The 17,714-nt window shown below is 47.0% G+C and overlaps 1 protein-coding gene across 1 annotated transcript in view; it reads left to right on the forward strand.

Moving 5' to 3' along the window:
- Positions 1-17,714, forward strand: part of COMTD1 (catechol-O-methyltransferase domain containing 1) — a 366,090-nt gene that overhangs the window by 325,108 nt on the left and 23,268 nt on the right. Inside the window, exon 5 of the mRNA XM_075347317.1 lies at positions 5,004-5,058. Coding sequence (XP_075203432.1) covers positions 5,004-5,058 — 55 coding nt within the window. The remainder of the gene's footprint in view (positions 1-5,003; positions 5,059-17,714) is intronic.

Below are 17,714 nucleotides of genomic sequence, written 5' to 3' on the forward strand. Positions count from 1 at the left end.
CCGCGGGAGAGACAGACTTACGAATGAACCCCTTCTCTAAACTCTCTCTTATATAGGTCGACATGGCCTCCGACTCAGGTATCGACAGGGGGTAAACCCTGCCTTTAGGTGGAACCGAACCTGGGATAAGGTCTATGGCACAGTCATACGGCCTATGGGGTGGAAGAACCTCAGCACCCTGTTTGGAGAACACGTCAGCGAAATCCAAATAGGGTGTAGGTATGGGAGAGAGATCAGTTGATGCAACCGCAACGACCTTAGGTGGTAAGGGAAGACATCGGGACTGACATTTCGAACCCCAACTAATAATGCTGTCAGACTCCCAGTCAATGTGAGGAGCATGAGTCCGAAGCCATGGAAGACCCAGAAGGACGTCGTCTATACCCTCAGGCAAAACAAGAAAAGAAATCTCCTCTATGTGACCCTGAGACAGGGAAAGGCGCAAGGGAACTGTCCTCAATGTAATGGAGTCAGACAACATAGTTCCATTAACAACACGGACAGGAATAGGCGCCTCTAACATGACAGAGGGAATATTGTGTCCCTTTACAAATCCTGAGGACACAAAAATCCCGTCAGCTCCGGAATCCACAAAAGCCATAATAGGCCATGTATTCTCAGATAACGAGAGCTGGCCTGGGATACAACACTTAGAGGGTGCAGAAGACGTCTCTAGTAACCCCCCTCTAATGGTTACTAGGCCAGGGAGTTTCCCTGACGACTAGGACACTTGTTGGCATAGTGCCCAGCCTGACGACATACGTAACATATAGGAGGACCAGACTTGCGTAGTCTGGAGGACGTATGACCTAACTCCATAGGAGTGGGAGATGTTTCAGATGCTGAGGAAGATGGTAGTGGACCCTCAACAACTGGAATAGCCCGATGCTTAGGGCGCGAGGAAGAGACCTCGAGTCTACGTTCCTTATGGCGTACATCGATCCTCGTTGCTACTGTGATCAAGTCCTCCAGAGAAGCAGGGACCTCACGAGTAGCAAGGGCATCCTTGACATAGCCTGCCAACCCTCTCCAGAAGATAGGAATCAACACCTTCTCTGGCCAATCTAGTTCTGCCACCAGAGTTCTAAAAGCAATGGCATAAGAACTAGTGGATAACGAACCCTGAGATAGATCTAACAGTCTCAGGGCCGCATCATGGGTAACCTGCGGACCCATGAATACCGCCTTAAGAGCATCAAGAAAGTCTTGATGTCTCAGAGTAACCACATCAGAGCGCTCCCATAGGGGAGTCGCCCATTCTAAGGCTTTGTCCTGAAGTAAGGAGATGATAAAGCCTACTCTGGACCTCTCCGTAGAGAAGCGAGAAGAGTTGACCTCTAGGTGTATCTGACACTGACTAATGAAACCACGACATGATCTGGCATCGCCAGAATATCTGTTTGGCAGAGCAAGTCGAGGATCATGTGCAGATGTCACCATGGTCTGAGGTTTATCCTCTATACTCTTGAGCTGTGACTCAAGTACTTGTATGTAACGGTGTAACTGCTGATATTCTGCCATAACTGCCAGACCCTTGGCTCAGTCCTAATGTTACGGGGGGCTGTCTGATAATAACTGAAAGGAGTATCAGACAGTCAGGGTCCACCGTGCAAAGACTTTGCTGCAGACTATGGCAGAGTGCAATACCTCTGTTAACTCACAGAAGGATATAATAAGTAAGTAAAGCAATTCCTCCCTTACTTGGAGGGTGTGTGGAATGATCTCTGTTAATAATCACAGAGACAAAGGCAATGTGTGCGAAATGGCACCTACCTAGGTCCGCTCTTCTAGTGGTGCAAAAGAGACGAACAGCAGCGTAAGCCGCACAAAGCTCCTACCTGCGTTCGCTCCACTAGTGTGCGAGGACACGAACCACTAGATATGGCACCTGCCTAGGTCCGCTCTTCTAGTGGTGCAAAAGAGACGAACAGCAGCGTAAGCCGCACAAAGCTCCTACCTCTGTTCGCTCCCCTAGTGTGCGAGGATACGAACAACTGCCAGACGCAGTATAAGGAACGTTACCCTAGCGGCAACGTCCACCTACGAGTAGAATCACAAGGCCCAGCCAGACCATGTGCCTCAGGCACCTGCCTATGTCCGCTCCTCTAAGAGGTAAGGATACGGACCGCAGCCGAAGCTGTAAGGTATAAGAACGCTACCCTGCCGGTAGCGCTCACCTAGCATAGACAGAGGAATGCCTAGAGGAACGCGCACAGAGCGTCTACTCATATGCATGAACTAAGAGGACTGAGCACCATGCGGCGTGTGTCAGGGTCTTATATAGACTCTGTGCCTCATCCAAGATGGAGGACACCAGAGCCAATCCGCTGCCAGAACGACAGGAGTGACGTCATGCTGGCCTATCACCGAGCAAGACGTCACAAGCACATGACCAGCGACCAATCGGCATAGAAGGAGTAAGAGACATGTGACCTCGTGTCAGCGATGATGTCACCCGCACATGTGCAATGGCTCCAAGATTGGACTTAGTCTCCGGCGCTCGCACATGTGCAGTAGCAAGAAATCTGGACTTAGTCTCCAGCGCTCGCACATGTGCAGTAGCAAGAAATCTGGACTTAGTCTCCAGCGCTCGCACATGTGCAGTAGCAAGAAATCTGGACATAGTCTCCAGTGCTCGCAGCAACCGTAACACCGCATGAGCGAGGAACATCACCTTACCTGCCTCCACCGGCTATGCGGAAGGAAGGAGGTGGGCGGGATGTTACGTCCCGCTCATCTCCGCCCCTCCGCTTCTATTGGATGGCTGCCGTGTGACGTCACTGTGACGCCGCACGACCCGCCCCCTTAGAAAGAAGGCGGATCGGCGGCCAGAGCGACGTCGCAGGACAGGAAAGTCCGTGTGACGGGAGTAAGCGAGGTTGTGTGCAACGGGCAGCGATTTGCCCGTATCGCACAACCGACAGGGGCGGGTACAATCGCTTGCGATGTCGCTAGCAAGATCGCAGCGTGTAAAGCCCGCTATATTCTCTCTTGGCTGAGGAGAATTTCCTGGAAAAGAAATCACATGGATGCCATTTACCAGGGGACGGACACTCTTATAACACAGCCCCAACCACCACCTCTGATGCCACAACCTCCACAATATAAGGCTGCGAAACATCAGACTGACTGAGTATAGGTGCATTGGAAAAACATTTTTTTAAAAAGGAAAAAGAATGCTGGGCAGAGTCCGCCCATTTAGACAAATCAGACTCTTTCTTTGACATGTCAGTGAGAGGTTTTTACAATTACCGAATAGTTATGAATACATTTCTAATTGCTAAACCCGAAAAAAGCGCTGTAACGCTTTCAGGATTTATGGACAATCCTAGTCAAGTACAGCACGGACCTTCTCTGAATCCATCCAATAACCCAATGCAGACAACAGGTATCCCAAAAAATTGTACCTCTTGGACAGCAAAAACACACGTTTCCAGTTTGGCATATAGTTTGTTATCTCTCAAGATCTGTAACACTTGATTAATATGTACCTGATGTGTTCCATATCAGATGAGTAGATCAAGATATTGTCCAAATAAACTACCACAAACCTGCCCACCAAATGGTGAAAATTATAATTCACAAAATGCTGGAAAACAGCGACTGCATTAGTGAGACCAAGTAGCATGACAAAGCTATTGAAGTGAACCTCGTGTATTAAAAGCCGTTTTCCATTCCTCACCTTCTCTGATTCTAACTAGATTGTAAGCCCCCCTTAAGTCCAAATTTGGAGAACCATTTAGCTCCCACGGTTTGGTTGAGTAGATCTGGATTCGTAGGAAGAGGATAAGGGTCTCGGACAGTAATCTGATTCAATTCCTAAGAATTCAAACAAGGGATGAGAACCCCATCTTTCTCCTTAACAAAGAAGAACGTTGCTGCCACGGGCGAAGAGGAGAGCGTGATATGTCCCTTCTGCAGACTCTCGGCAATGTAATCTTTCATGGCCTGTCTCTATGAGCTCTGAAATCTTGTGAATGCACTTCTAAATTTGTTCTAAACTTTAATTCATAATGGTAATTTGAAATGATTATTTATTATCATCACTGGGGCATGGGAGGGGCTATTTCTTTTATATAGTGTCAGTATGCATTAAGAATTTAAGACTAAGGGGTACTTTGCACACTACGACATCGCAAGCCGATGCTGCGATGTCGAGCGCGATAGTCCCCGCCCCCGTCGCAGCTGCGATATCATTGTGATAGCTGAAGTAGCGAACATTATCGCTACGGCAGCTTCACATGCACTCACCTGCCGTGCGACGTCGCTCTGGCCGGCGAACCGCCTCCTTAAGGCTCCTTATTAGCCACCTGTCGTGCGACGTCACACGGCAGGTGGCTAATAGGAGCAGAGGGGCGGAGATGAGCGGTATGTAAACATCCCGCCCACCTCCTTCCTTCCGCATATCCTACGGGAGCCGCAGTGACGCAGGTAGGAGATGTTCCTCGCTCCTGCGACGTCACACACAGCGATGTGTGCTGCCGCAGGAGCGAGGAACATCATCAGACCATCACATCAGCGTAATTATGGAATTCGCCGACGCCACACCGATCATACGATTACGATGCTTTTGCGCTCGTTAATTGTATCATCTATGATTTATACACTACGATGTCGAGAGCGATGCAGGAAGTGCGTCACTTTCGACATGACCCCACCGACATCGCACCTGCGATGTTGTAGTGTGCAAAGTACCCCAAAGACTCTGTTTAGAGTCGAAATGCGCCAACAGGACTATCATGCTCTACTGATGTTATTTTAATTTAATTATGGAATAAAGAAAGAATTAAATTTTAATTAACTCAGGACTCCAAATACTTCACCTTACTGAAATTTATATGCCAGAATTGCCCTATGGAAAGACTGTCCATGTTTTCACGTAATTATCATTTTACAGGTCTCAGATAATGCTTTTAAATGCCTTTCATAAATATCTGAGCTTATAACCTTTATAAAGATATAAAAATTGTGTACCTTTTCTTTTTTTCTCCTACTTATTACAGGCTGAAGTAGACAAAAAAATTCGGGTGGAAGTAAAGTCTGAGGAACAAACACTGGGTAATTAAATCACTCAAAGTTGACTTTCTTCTATATTCCTGAGCTGTGACATATTTTAATCTTTAAAGTAGGGCTACACACCCCACGGCCCGCATAGACCTCGCACTGCTCTTAGTTGCAGACGGTGCAGTGATGGCCAGAGATAGAAAATGGCAAACCTGTATGATCAGATGTCACTGCCTGAAGACCACTGTAGGCCGACATTTACTGTGCTGCTCAGTAAGACTACGTTTCCACGATCGGGATCAGTTGAGTTTTTGACACTGCAAAATTTCAACACCATCTCTGTACCTTAATTTACTTGTTTTTTTTATTGTGTTTCTTGTGTGCATTTAAAACGCTGTGTTTTTATGTGCGTTTTTATGCTGCGTTTTTCGTCATTTTGGTGTTATTCTTTAAATAAAGTTATTTTGTTTTTGAAACCTCCTGGTTTTGACATTAGCTGCAGATTACATGCATTTTTGGGTGTGTTTCTGCTGCGTAAACGCACTAAAAATGCATATCTGTCTTTTACCTGTGGATTTTCCGCATCTAATACAAGTCTGAGGGGAACTTCCACACAGGAAACTGACCATTACTGCATGAGAAATGATAAGCGCACCACAGGTGAGTGTATGCAGTGTAAAAAGGAAGCACTGTGGACATGAGATTTCTATTAATCCCATCCACTTTACTTTTATGTAAAATGCAGCACAGTGAAAATACGAGGCATCCACAAAGCAAGAAACCCTGATCATGGGAACGTACCCTAACTAATCAGTGCTTTCCTTCCTGGGAGAGGAGAATGCTCATTGGTTATTAAAGGATGGTTACTGAGAGGCTCCTATAACATGGTCATATCGCTGCACAGTGTGACAGGAACTTCTGCCATGAAGGAACTCTTAGCCTCTTATCGACATTGGACATACTAGGTACATCCTGCCTTATGTCAGTATACTCACTGCCAGCTGCCATGGGCAGCCAGCGGTGAGTTCCGCACAGGTCAGCTGATTTGAACGGCTGACAAGTGCGGCTATCAGGCACTAGTGGATTCGCTCTCCACTCTTGGCCTGTTAACCTCTTGCACTGCGCTGTCAAAATGTGATAGCACAGTGTACATCCCAGCCGCAGTAAGCACTCACCCGGTTCCATCGGAAGTCACATGATGTGATCACGTGCAGCCGATAGTTGCCATGGTAGCACAGGGTCCTATGATGACTCCTGTAGCTATCATGAGTCAGTTCTTCTTACAGTCGGCAGAGCGCCGTCTCTAAGAGGAGAGCAGCTTTCTGCAGATCAGAGCAATGTAGCTATGATCTACAGAAACTAACCAGCGATCAGACTGCTGAGCCTTATAGTCCCCTTGGGGGACAAGTAAAATAAAAAAAAAAAAGTTTTAAAAAATGTAAAAAAAATAAACAAACCTAAACGTTCAAATCAACTGCCATTCACCCTATTGAAAATTAATGGATTATAATAATAAAAGTATACACATATTTCGTATCGCCGTGTTCAGAAACGCCCAATCTATCAAAATATAAAATCAGTCTGACCGGTAAACGGCGTAGTGGCAAAAAATTCCAAATGCCAAAATTACGTTTTTTGGTTGCTACGAATTTTGCGCAAAATACAATAACAGGCAAATATCAAAATGCCTGTTATTGTATTTAATATCAAAACGTAGCATCTGCGCAAAAATGGTACCATTAAAAATGTCAGCTCAAGACACAAAAAATAAGCCATCACTGAGCCATAGATCCAGAAAACGAGAACACTACGTTTTTCGGAAAATGGTGCAAAAAGTGTGCCACTTTTTTTGACAAATGTCTGAATTTTTTTGACCCCTTAGATAACAGTAAACCTATACATGGTTGGTGTCTACAAACTTGTACTTACCTGAGTCATGAGAGGCGACACATCAGTTTTACCATATAGTGAACACAGTGAATAAAATATCCAAAAATAATAGAGCAATTGCACTTTTTTTTTGCAACTTTTTTGCACTTGGAATTTGTTTGCCATTTTCCAATACACTATATCATAAAACTTATGGTTTCATTTAAAAGTACAATTCGTCCTGCAAAACATAAGACCTTATATGGTAAGATTGATGGGAAAATAAAAAAGTTACGGCTCGGAAGAAAAGAAGCAAAAAACAAAACTGGAAAATCAACCTGGGGTGAAGGGGTTAATCAATTAATCTATTAAGGAGTGTTTTGCTCCCTCCCCCACATTAAAAGGTGCAGGGCTTAACAGGCAGTCACAACATACTTTTACAGGCAGTATTGAATGGTTTGCTGGTTATTATTATTATTATTATTATTATTATTATTTATTTATAGAGCACCATTGATTCCATGGTGCTGTACATGAGAAGGGGGTTACATACAAAATACATATACAAGTTACAGTAGACAGACTAGTACAGAGGGAAGAGGGCCCTACCCTTGCGGGCTTACATTCTATAGGATTATGGGGAGGAGACAATAGGTGGGGTGTAGGTCAGGCGGCAGCTCCGCACGGTGGTCGGGCGGCAGCTCCGCACGGTGGTCGGACGGCAGCGAGTTCATTGTAGATTGTAGGCATTTCTGAACAGAAATCATAGGATATGGTCATGCCACTACACAAGGGAATATGTATGTGCCTGAACTGCAATAGAAGACCAGTAAATATCATATTATCCATAGGCCAATTTTACTGGTGACCAAGGCTGTAAAATGACCACCAAATGGCTTCATGCAGCTGATTGTTTTTCATTTAATAACCTGTTTTAAAAGCCAGACCATACTTCTATGTGCACAGAACTGATCACTTTGTACATTTAACACAGTATTATACTCAAGACATCACCTGGTTACAAATAAGAATGTGCTGTCCAGAACAGTGATATTTAGATAAGCTTAAAGAGGTTGCCTACTTTCAGAAGAAAAGTCTGCAGACGCTCTAAGTAACTGAAGACTATGAATTGTAATCGTGTGTAATGTGTACACTGTCACATTTCCCTGAGAGGGTGGTCAAAAGATAGCATGTACATAATGTGCATACTTGCTGTCACATGCCTACTTGTCTCTCTTTATTTTTTCTATTAAAAGAAGCTGGATGAGACTAGTCAGCATGTGACCCGCAAGTATGCAAACTCCATACATGACATCATGTGATCATCTGTTAGGAAAATAGTTGTAGTGTGCACTTTGCACATTATCATATTCTGAGACTAGAAAACCCCTTTAAATTTCATATTAACTGACAATGAATGATTTGAGTAGCCGGTCTAGAGTGACCGATATATAGCAAGTCATGCTAGGTACACTCTTTCCTAATTGCAGGCCAATGTAAATGAATCTTACTGTAAGTGCAGCAACTAGTATAAAATTAACCTATTTCCTCCTTGAAGAGTGCACAGACCTGTGACAGTCAACTCTGAAAGCATTATGAGTAGTAGCTTCAGGGCTTGGTTCCACTTGCGATTTTCATGGACGAGTGCAATCTGATAAAACATTGGATTGCACTCACACTAGTGCAAACCTATGGGACAGCGTCCATCTGCAATTGATATTTCCTGCCATAGCGGCATGCGGAATGAATCTTAGCATGCTCCGTTTGGCAGCGAGTCTTAGCTCACGCACCCCCATACAAGTCTATGGAAGCGTATGAAACATCGCACTGCACTCGCATGTTATCCAACTGCAGTACGATGTACGCAGAGACAGGCCGCGGAGTAGATGGGGAGAAAGTGCTCCCTCCCCCTTCTCCGCAGCTGTGATACGATTGCAAGATCGGATCACAGTCGCATGACCCGCAGCTGACGCTCGCATGGCTCTCGCATTGGAAGATATGCGCAAGTGGAACTGAGTTCTTAAGTAGTCACTTGCATTTTAATTGAAAGTCTATTCTGCACAGATCCGCTGCACCATGAACTGTCAAAGTGCCAGGGTATGCTTACAGTCATCACTCATAGTGCTGGGAGCAGTGACTGTAACCAGTCTGTGTACACTCATGCAGCAAGGCAGCATTGTAATGCTATTTAAATGCAATTTAACTTTATATCTGCAAATATATAGTGTTTTCCGAGGTCATGTTCCCTTGTAGTGATGTTTGCTTCACTATGTCTATAATTTTACCAACATCTATTCAATGTACTGGTGATTAAAATAGGACATTTGTGATGCATGTGTCTGATGCGTATGTGCTGCATGCATCTGATATGTGTAATGTGTGTGTGTGTGTGTGTGTGCTGCACTTGTCCAATATGTGCGCATTGTGTATCTAATATGTGAGCGCTGTGCTTGCTGCATGTGTCTGATGTGATCCTTGTGTGTGCTGTATATGTTTGATTAGTGAGCAGTGTGTGCTGCATATGTCTGAAAAGTGAGCAGTGTGTGTGCTGCATATGGCTGGACTCACACGAGCGTATGGCATCCGATGCGAGAGCATCGGATGCGATATGCTAATGTCCCCCGGCTCAGGCTCTGCTGCGAGCGTGAGCCGGGTGTCATGCGACTGTAACCCGATCTTGCGATCGGGTCACAGCTGTGAAGCTGAGTGCAGGCGCTGCGGAGGAGAGGGAGGGGTTAATCCTCCCATCTCCTCCACTGTCAGCCTGTGCGTAGATCGCACTGCACTGGGATAACATCCGAGTGCAGTCCGATGTATCTCTCGCATCCATTCACTTGAATGGGTGCGAGAGATACGGCGGTAGCAGCAAAACGCAGCATGCTGCCGCTTTTCTCGCATCCAGAATCTGGATGCGAGAAAAGCTGACCAACAGCTCAACCTCATTGCCTAACATTGGTCAGAGTGCAATGCGAGAATTTCTCGCATTGCACTCGTCCGATTTTCACGCGTACCCTATCTCTGATATCTGAGTCCTGTGTGTGCATATGTCCGATAAGTGAGCAGTGTGTGTGTGTGCTTCATGTGTGTGATATTTGAGCCCTGTGTGTGCTGCATATGTCTGATAAGTGAGCAGTGTGTGTGCTGCATACTGTAGACGAGCGAAATAATGATGCTGATAATGGCATCATGAGCGATAACCATCTTTGTAGCCATTTTGAAACTGTGCAAGAGGGTGCAGAGGTCCTTTTATTTGTGCCCACTTCGCAACTGTGATTTGCGACACATCTGAAGTGCTGTGCCCAAGACTATGACTCATGTCGTAGTGCACCATTGCTTGCTGCTGCTGCCACAGTTGCTGTAACATGTGCAAAGTTGAATTCCACAGTGTCGGCACACCGCATATCAACCAGTTAACCGGTAGGCCAAAAGACCTTTAGAGCATTGTAAGTTAATTAGCCATGGGATGCGAACGCCAGAGGGCAGAAGTGAGCACACAGCGACTGTGCCTTCTGCAGAAATGCATCCAGGCCAGGATAGCAGGCTAGAAATTGCTGTACAACATGGTTGAGGGTGTGAGACTTGTGTAGGGCCACCACCAGATTTTCACCATTATCGCACATGGCCTTCCCTGACTCCAGGTTCAGTGGAGACAGCCATTGGTCAAACTGGGCCTAGATAGCGGTCCATAACTCTTCAGCTGTGTGATTGCGTTCTCTAATGCATATTAAGTTTAGCATTGCTATTCGTAGATGAGGGGGATTCTCTCTGCACTCTTGGAACATGTATTATATTAAGGGAGAGGTTGAGGGCACAGTTGGAGGGCCTGGAGGAGGTGGAGGAATTAGAAGCAGTGTAGGAAGTGGTAGATCCAGAGGTTTGCCTCACAAGCTTTGAGGATTTCAAGACTTGGGAAGCAGCCCCTTCCCCGCTTGGCCCAGCAGCCACCAGAGTAACCCAGTGCCCAGTCAGCGAGATGTAATGCCCCTGGCCATGCTTGCTTGCCCAGGTGTCATTGGTGAAAAGCACCTTGGGATTCACAGTTTTTCAAGGAAAAGGTAATGTCTGTGATGTGATGTAGTGCAGGCACAGCTTTATTAGAGAAGTAATGGCGACTGGGCAACTGGTACTGAGGGATTGCAACAGCCATCAGGTTTCAAAAACCATCTATATCCACCAAGTGCAACAGCTGCATTTCCGTGGCAAACAGTTTAGATGGTGAAATTCAAGCTCTTCACTTTGGCATGTGTGGGAGGAATTGATCTTTTACATGACCAAAACTGCAGGTCCGAAGGCTGGCTGCTGTGCTGAGAGAGGGTGGAGTAGGGTGTACACGCCCAACCGGTGGACAGTGATAGAGGTGTAGGTGGATATGTAATGGTGGATTGAGAAACATATGGTGTGCTTGGTATCTCACATGGGTCAAAAACACCAGGCATGGTCACTTCCATAACACCTTATGGGCTCTCACTCACCCTAACTGTAGCAGGTAAACAAGTGAAGATTCTGCAGCTGGAGAGTTGTAAGAATAGTTTTGATGATGAGGTATGAGGAGGATGAAGAAGCAGCAGACGCAGTTGATTTGGTGGCTGGTGGTTGGGTACGCCTAGTAGTCTGCATTTTAGCGGAGTAAGATACCTACAGTAATGAATGTTGGTTGCGCATGTGCCAGATCATGCATCTAGTAGTCAAATTATTTGAATTTTTGCCTCTACTGAGTCGTTTACAACATTGGCAGATGAAAGTTGGGTCATCCTTTATGGTCTCAAAAATGGCCCAGGCAAGGCAATCCTTCCTGCAAACTCCACAGCCAGTTGTGGCTGAAGATGCAATGCTTCTCATCGTTGCATCACTACATAACATCCTCATCTTCCTCTTCCTCCTCATTTGCTGAGCTACTCAACTGTGTGCCTCGGCATTCACACCAAGTGGGATCTATAACTTCATCATCATCATGCTCTATGTTGTCCCACTCTTCCTCTTACTGACCTGATATGGCAGAACAGTACACGTGCGCCTTATGTAGCTGAGTCTCATCATCACCTTCACCCCGTGGGTTAATGTCAGTTGGCGAGGGTCGGGATCCTGCTCAGACCCTACTTTGTCCAGGCCAGGATCCAACTGACAAAAATATTGGGCATCGGTGCAGATGTTTTTCTCCTATTGAGCTTGGGAATCTTTGGAGCAGACCTCTGATGCCCATGAAATATGTGAACATCTCTGCAGATTCGCCCAAGTGTGGCTCCCCACAGTCAATTTGGCAGGTGGAGACTTGTGACCCTTGTGGAAACAAGTGTAATTGGGGTGGCATTTCTAAGGAATGAACTGTGTGTGATGTTGAGGAAAGTCTTCTTGATGCAGGGCTTGCCAGCCACCCTAGCACATGCTGTTACCTTCATTTCAAAGTTGAAGCGATGTGTGGCTGCCAAAGAAATCTAGTGGAGTAGGCTGTCCAGTAACGGAAGTTATCATTTGTCTTGTGATAGGATCATAGGGTTTTCTCAGTAGAGTTTTGATTAACATTAGAATGTTCTACACATACACCCAGCCTACTCACCCTTCCACCACAACCTCGTTGTGATTTTCGACTTATGTTTGATGTATTCTTCCGCTTTGAAACAGATGTTTCGCAACCCTACGCCAAGACCAGTTAGACACCTGACACAAAGGATAAATTCCTTATTTCTTCTCTGAGATCGCAATATTGGGAAGGCACTAAAAAGTAGCAATACCTAGAAATGTAGTTCACTGGGTTATTTGAAGCAGTCAGTAATAAATAGCAATACCTATTTAGATCGTTCACTGGCAACTCTTTAGCAGGCACTCACAAGTAGCAATCCCTATTTATATCATGAATGCCGATTTGTGGCACACACCTTTCCCTACACTGCACATCCCTATTCTACACTATCACTCTCCTATCTACAGTCCCTGACAGAAGTTCTGTCGCTTATCTGATGTGAATACTGTCTGGTGGAGTTCCGCTCTTGGACTGCCTCCTGTGGTCGCTGAGGTTAGTGGTTAGATTCTGTTCCCCAGTTCTACACACCTGGTTTGCAGCTCAAACCTTGATTTTGGATATAGGTGTGTGCTGGCTGTTTATCTCTGCCAGTTGTCTGAAATTCCAGAGGCTATAGGAGTCTGTCTCTTGTCCCTCTGGCTTCCCCGCTACCAAGCCAAGCTAAGTTCATGGTTTTGCTTCATACTTTTCGTGTGTTATTTGTTTATGCTTCTGTGAATTATCTCTGAAGGTTTTTTTGTATCGTATCCTGTTTTGTTTGTGCCTTCAGATAAGGAAGATTTGTCTTTCTAGTCAGTCTCTGCTATTTATTTTAGCAAGGGTTAGTTAGCAGGATAATTGCTAGGTTTTTCCTACAATTTCATCAGAGTCCTGTACGGATTGTGAACGTGCGAGTATTAGATTACTCCTCCTTTTTTGCACATTCTGTGTAGGAAGTTTTGATAGGGTTTTTTCATACCGACTGCAAGACTGCAATCCTGTCTTTTGTATTTAGTATAGAGTGGCCTCTCTTTGCTGCATCTTGCTCTTACTGTGTATGTCTTTTCATGTTTGCTCACATTCTGTACATGTGGGAGGCTGCCTATTTTCTTTGGGGAAATCTGTTCTGAGGCAAGATCGTTTCTTTTCACTTTCTGCCTTGTAGGTTATGTAGTCCTCCGGCTGGGTTTGAGGTGTGACGGGAGTGTACAACAGAGCAAAGGATGGACGAGGCCGAGGGACGATCCAACAGGTTTATTCACAAGAACACTGGAACAGCACACGATAAGTCCACGTAAAACAGATTCGGGGGCCCTTCCCGACAATCCTCGGACCGGATAACAAAGCAATCGTCCTTACAGTAGTCCAAAGAGTTCCACACAATCCCACGGGCCGCCACACAGGCCTAGCTCCGTCCGTGTCCACAGCCACCCAGGCTGGGAGCTCCTTCTTCTTCCAAGTTTCAGCTCACTCTGAAGTTACAAAAAGGGAAATGCATTGTCTGTGCTCCTTAACCAGCCCACCATGTTCAGGGGGTAGGGGTCACACATCCTATCATCAATGGTTTGGTCCATCACAGGGCTCCGATATGTCTGCCAGCCACAGTAGATGAAGGGATCCCCTGCTGTGCAGAACAATGACTATTCCTTCACTGGCCAATGCAATTACAGACTAGATACACAACTCTGGATAGAAGACGACAGGCTATTTACATAATCACATTAGATGCCAAGACTGCAATTGTATGAGAGAGACACATTGAGACCAGTAGCTCCCCCAAGGAAATACATGAATTACAACTAATACAACCAGGGAAAAGTTACATGACATATTATACAAAATAAATGACAGGGAAATATACGTATCATGACATAGTATCACAGCATATACAGTGAGAGGGTAAATTACATCTTCACAATCCCTCCCCCTCCCAACTTGTGTACGTACTAGGGACCTCTACAGGTCACTGGTTAAGTACACACAGGCAGAGCGTTACTTACATGTGGCTTCATGCAGCCACGAATTGGCATCGTAGCTCTCCCACATCATTGCCCAGGAGAACAGCTGCAGGCAGACCACCCATCACCCCAACCACACATCGCCTGACCCCAAAATCAAAGTTCAGATCCACAGTGGCTGTGGGAATAGTCCTCCATTGTCCACCAGCCAGTTCAATGACAATCCCAGGTCCTCTATGGATTGCCTCAGGCCGAACCACTCGGGGATCAGCCAGTGTGAGGAAAGCACCTGAGTCACAAAATCCAACAAGTCTCTGTCCATCCAGCACAACCTCCTGCAAGTGCTTACCTCGATGAGCAGAGGTCGTCATAACTGCGGGTCGCACCCCGTAAACTCCTGGTGGTGCAACATGGGGGGCTGAGTCACTAGGCCAGTCCTCACATAGCGGGGCCACATCTTCCTCCATGGCACTGGGCTGTAAATAATTAACAATCCGATTGGGTGCAGGATCAGTCTTCATTTGAACAGCTGGGCAGGAGACTTGCCGATGCCCTGGCTGTCCACATTGATAGCATCTGAGCTGGGTCTCCCTCCATCCAAGGCGTCCTCTTGGGTAAGGGGTAGGGGAACTTGGAGGCCGGCTCCCACCTGAAGGTGCTGTAGGGGTTTGAGGATGATTCCTCCATGGCCTGGCTGGGCATGAGGCCTGCAAATGCCCGGGATGCCTACAAACATAACACCTGCGCTCTGTTACTTCCTCTCCCCGGCGTATTCCAGAAAATGCAGTAGAAGCAACTGGAGGCACATTAACACAGGTATCAACATGTGGTGGCTTAGAGGAACGGGGAACAATGGGGACAGAATAACTGGGGGCATCCGGTGTTGTGGAGCTGTTAGGCGTCTCTCCATCCTCCAACAGAACCCTCCACTGAGGCTTGATGGTGAGAGCCTCATCAGCGAGAGCAGCAGCTTCCTCCACTGTCGCTGGTTTTCTCTCACGCACCCATTCCCGGATCTCAGCGGGGCACTGGGCAAAGAATTGTTCTTTTAGGATGACCTGCAGGGAGGTCTCCCAAGATAAGGCCTCCTCTGCCTCCAGCCAGCGATTACATATTTGTTTGAGTCTATGAGCATATATCTTAAAAGACACTTCCCCATCACAGGCTAAAGCACGGAACTGAGTCCTGTAAGTGTCTGGGGTCACAGCATAATGTTCTAGAATAGTCTGTTTAATCTCCGCATACTCACAGTTCCACCGAGGCTCCATAGCTCTATAGGCTTCAGCAGCTCCCCCCTCTAGGAGCCCAACCAGTTGCCGGACACGCTCCCTGTCCGGGACTTCCATTAATCGACACTGATGCTCAAAGTCCTGGAAGAAGCCCTCAATGTCGCCTGCAGCCTCATTAAACGGCTTAAAGTCTTTGCGGGACACCCTGGGAAGTTCCCTCATGATGGGTGCTGGGGTTACAGTCTGTCTGGAACCTCTCGCGGCTTCCACAGCGAGCTGCTTATCCAGCAATGCCATCTCCTCCATCCTGCGCTCCTTCTCTTTAGCTCCACGCATGGCCTCCCTCTTATCTTCTATGGTGGCCTCATCTCCAAGCAGTGCCACCTCCTCCTTGTACCACACAACCCATTGACTTTTTTGGGTATTTACCTCCAGCTCCCGTCTTTCCTCCCTTTGCTGTGGAAATTGTTCCTCGGTGCCATCTTGCAGGCAAGCGTTTTCCAATGCCTCAATTAGTTGCTCCTTAGAGAGTCCTTTGTAACCGACTCCTAATTCACGGGCCATTGTTTGTAGGCTCACCACAGTCCAGTTCTTGTACTCTGAGGTTCTGATTCCAGATGTTAATGGGCCGTTGTCCTCCATTCCTTCTGCTCTGATCCCAGCGCTGCCAACCAGTTTGTGACGGGAGTGTACAACAGAGCAAAGGATGGACGAGGCCGAGGGACGATCCAAGAGGTTTATTCACAAGAACACTGGAACAGCACACGATAAGTCCACGTAAAACAGATTCGGGGGCCCTTCCCGACAATCCTCGGACCGGATAACAAAGCAATCGTCCTTACAGTAGTCCAAAGAGTTCCACACAATCCCACGGGCCGCCACACAGGCCTAGCTCCGTCCGTGTCCACAGCCACCCTGTTACGGGGGGCTGTCTGATAATAACCGAAAGGAGTATCAGACAGTCAGGGTCCACCGTGCAAAGACTTTGCTGCAGACTATGGCAGAGTGCAATACCTCTGTTAACTCACAGAAGGATATAATAAGAAAGTAAAGCAATTCCTCCCTTACTTGGAGGGTGTGTGGAATGATGTCTGTTAATAATCACAGAGACAAAAACAATGTGTGCGAAATGGCACCTACCTAGGTCCGCTCTTCTAGTGGTGCAAAAGAGACGAACAGCAGCGTAAGCCGCACAAAGCTCCTACCTGCGTTCGCTCCACTAGTGTGCGAGGACACGAACCACTAGATATGGCACCTGCCTAGGTCCGCTCTTCTAGTGGTGCAAAAGAGACGAACAGCAGCGTAAGCCGCACAAAGCTCCTACCTCTGTTCGCTCCCCTAGTGTGCGAGGATACGAACAACTGCCAGACGCAGTATAAGGAACGTTACCCTAGCGGCAACGTCCACCTACGAGTACAATCACAAGGCCCAGCCAGACCATGTGCCTCAGGCACCTGCCTATGTCCGCTCCCCTAAGAGGTAAGGATACGGACAGCAGCCGAAGCTGTAAGGTATAAGAACGCTACCCTGCCGGTAGCGCTCACCTAGCATAGACAGAGGAATGCCTAGAGGAACGCGCACAGAGCGTCTACTCATATGCATGAACCAAGAGGACTGAGCACCATGCGGCGTGTGTCAGGGTCTTATATAGACTCTGTGCCTCATCCAAGATGGAGGACACCAGAGCCAATCCGCTTCCAGAACGACAGGAGTGACGTCATGCTGGCCTATCACCGAGCAAGACATCACAAGCACATGACCAGCGACCAATCGGCAAAGAAGGTGTCAGAGACATGTGACCTCGTGTCAGCGATGATGTCACCCGCACATGTGCAATGGCTCCAAGATTGGACTTAGTCTCCGGCGCTCGCACATGTGCAGTAGCAAGAAATCTGGACTTAGTCTCCAGCGCTCGCACATGTGCAGTAGCAAGAAATCTGGACTTAGTCTCCAGCGCTCGCACATGTGCAGTAGCAAGAAATCTGGACTTAGTCTCCAGCGCTCGCACATGTGCAGTAGCAAGAAATCTGGACATAGTCTCCAGTGCTCGCAGCAACCGTAACAGTACCTCCCCCTCAAGGGCCCCCCTCCCGGCGACGCAGATAATCGGCAACTAAGTCGGGAGCATGGACAGCCTCCTCAGGCTCCCAAGAGCGA

This window comes from Anomaloglossus baeobatrachus, chromosome 5 (genome assembly GCF_048569485.1).
Source record: "Anomaloglossus baeobatrachus isolate aAnoBae1 chromosome 5, aAnoBae1.hap1, whole genome shotgun sequence".
Lineage (NCBI taxonomy): Eukaryota > Metazoa > Chordata > Amphibia > Anura > Aromobatidae > Anomaloglossus > Anomaloglossus baeobatrachus.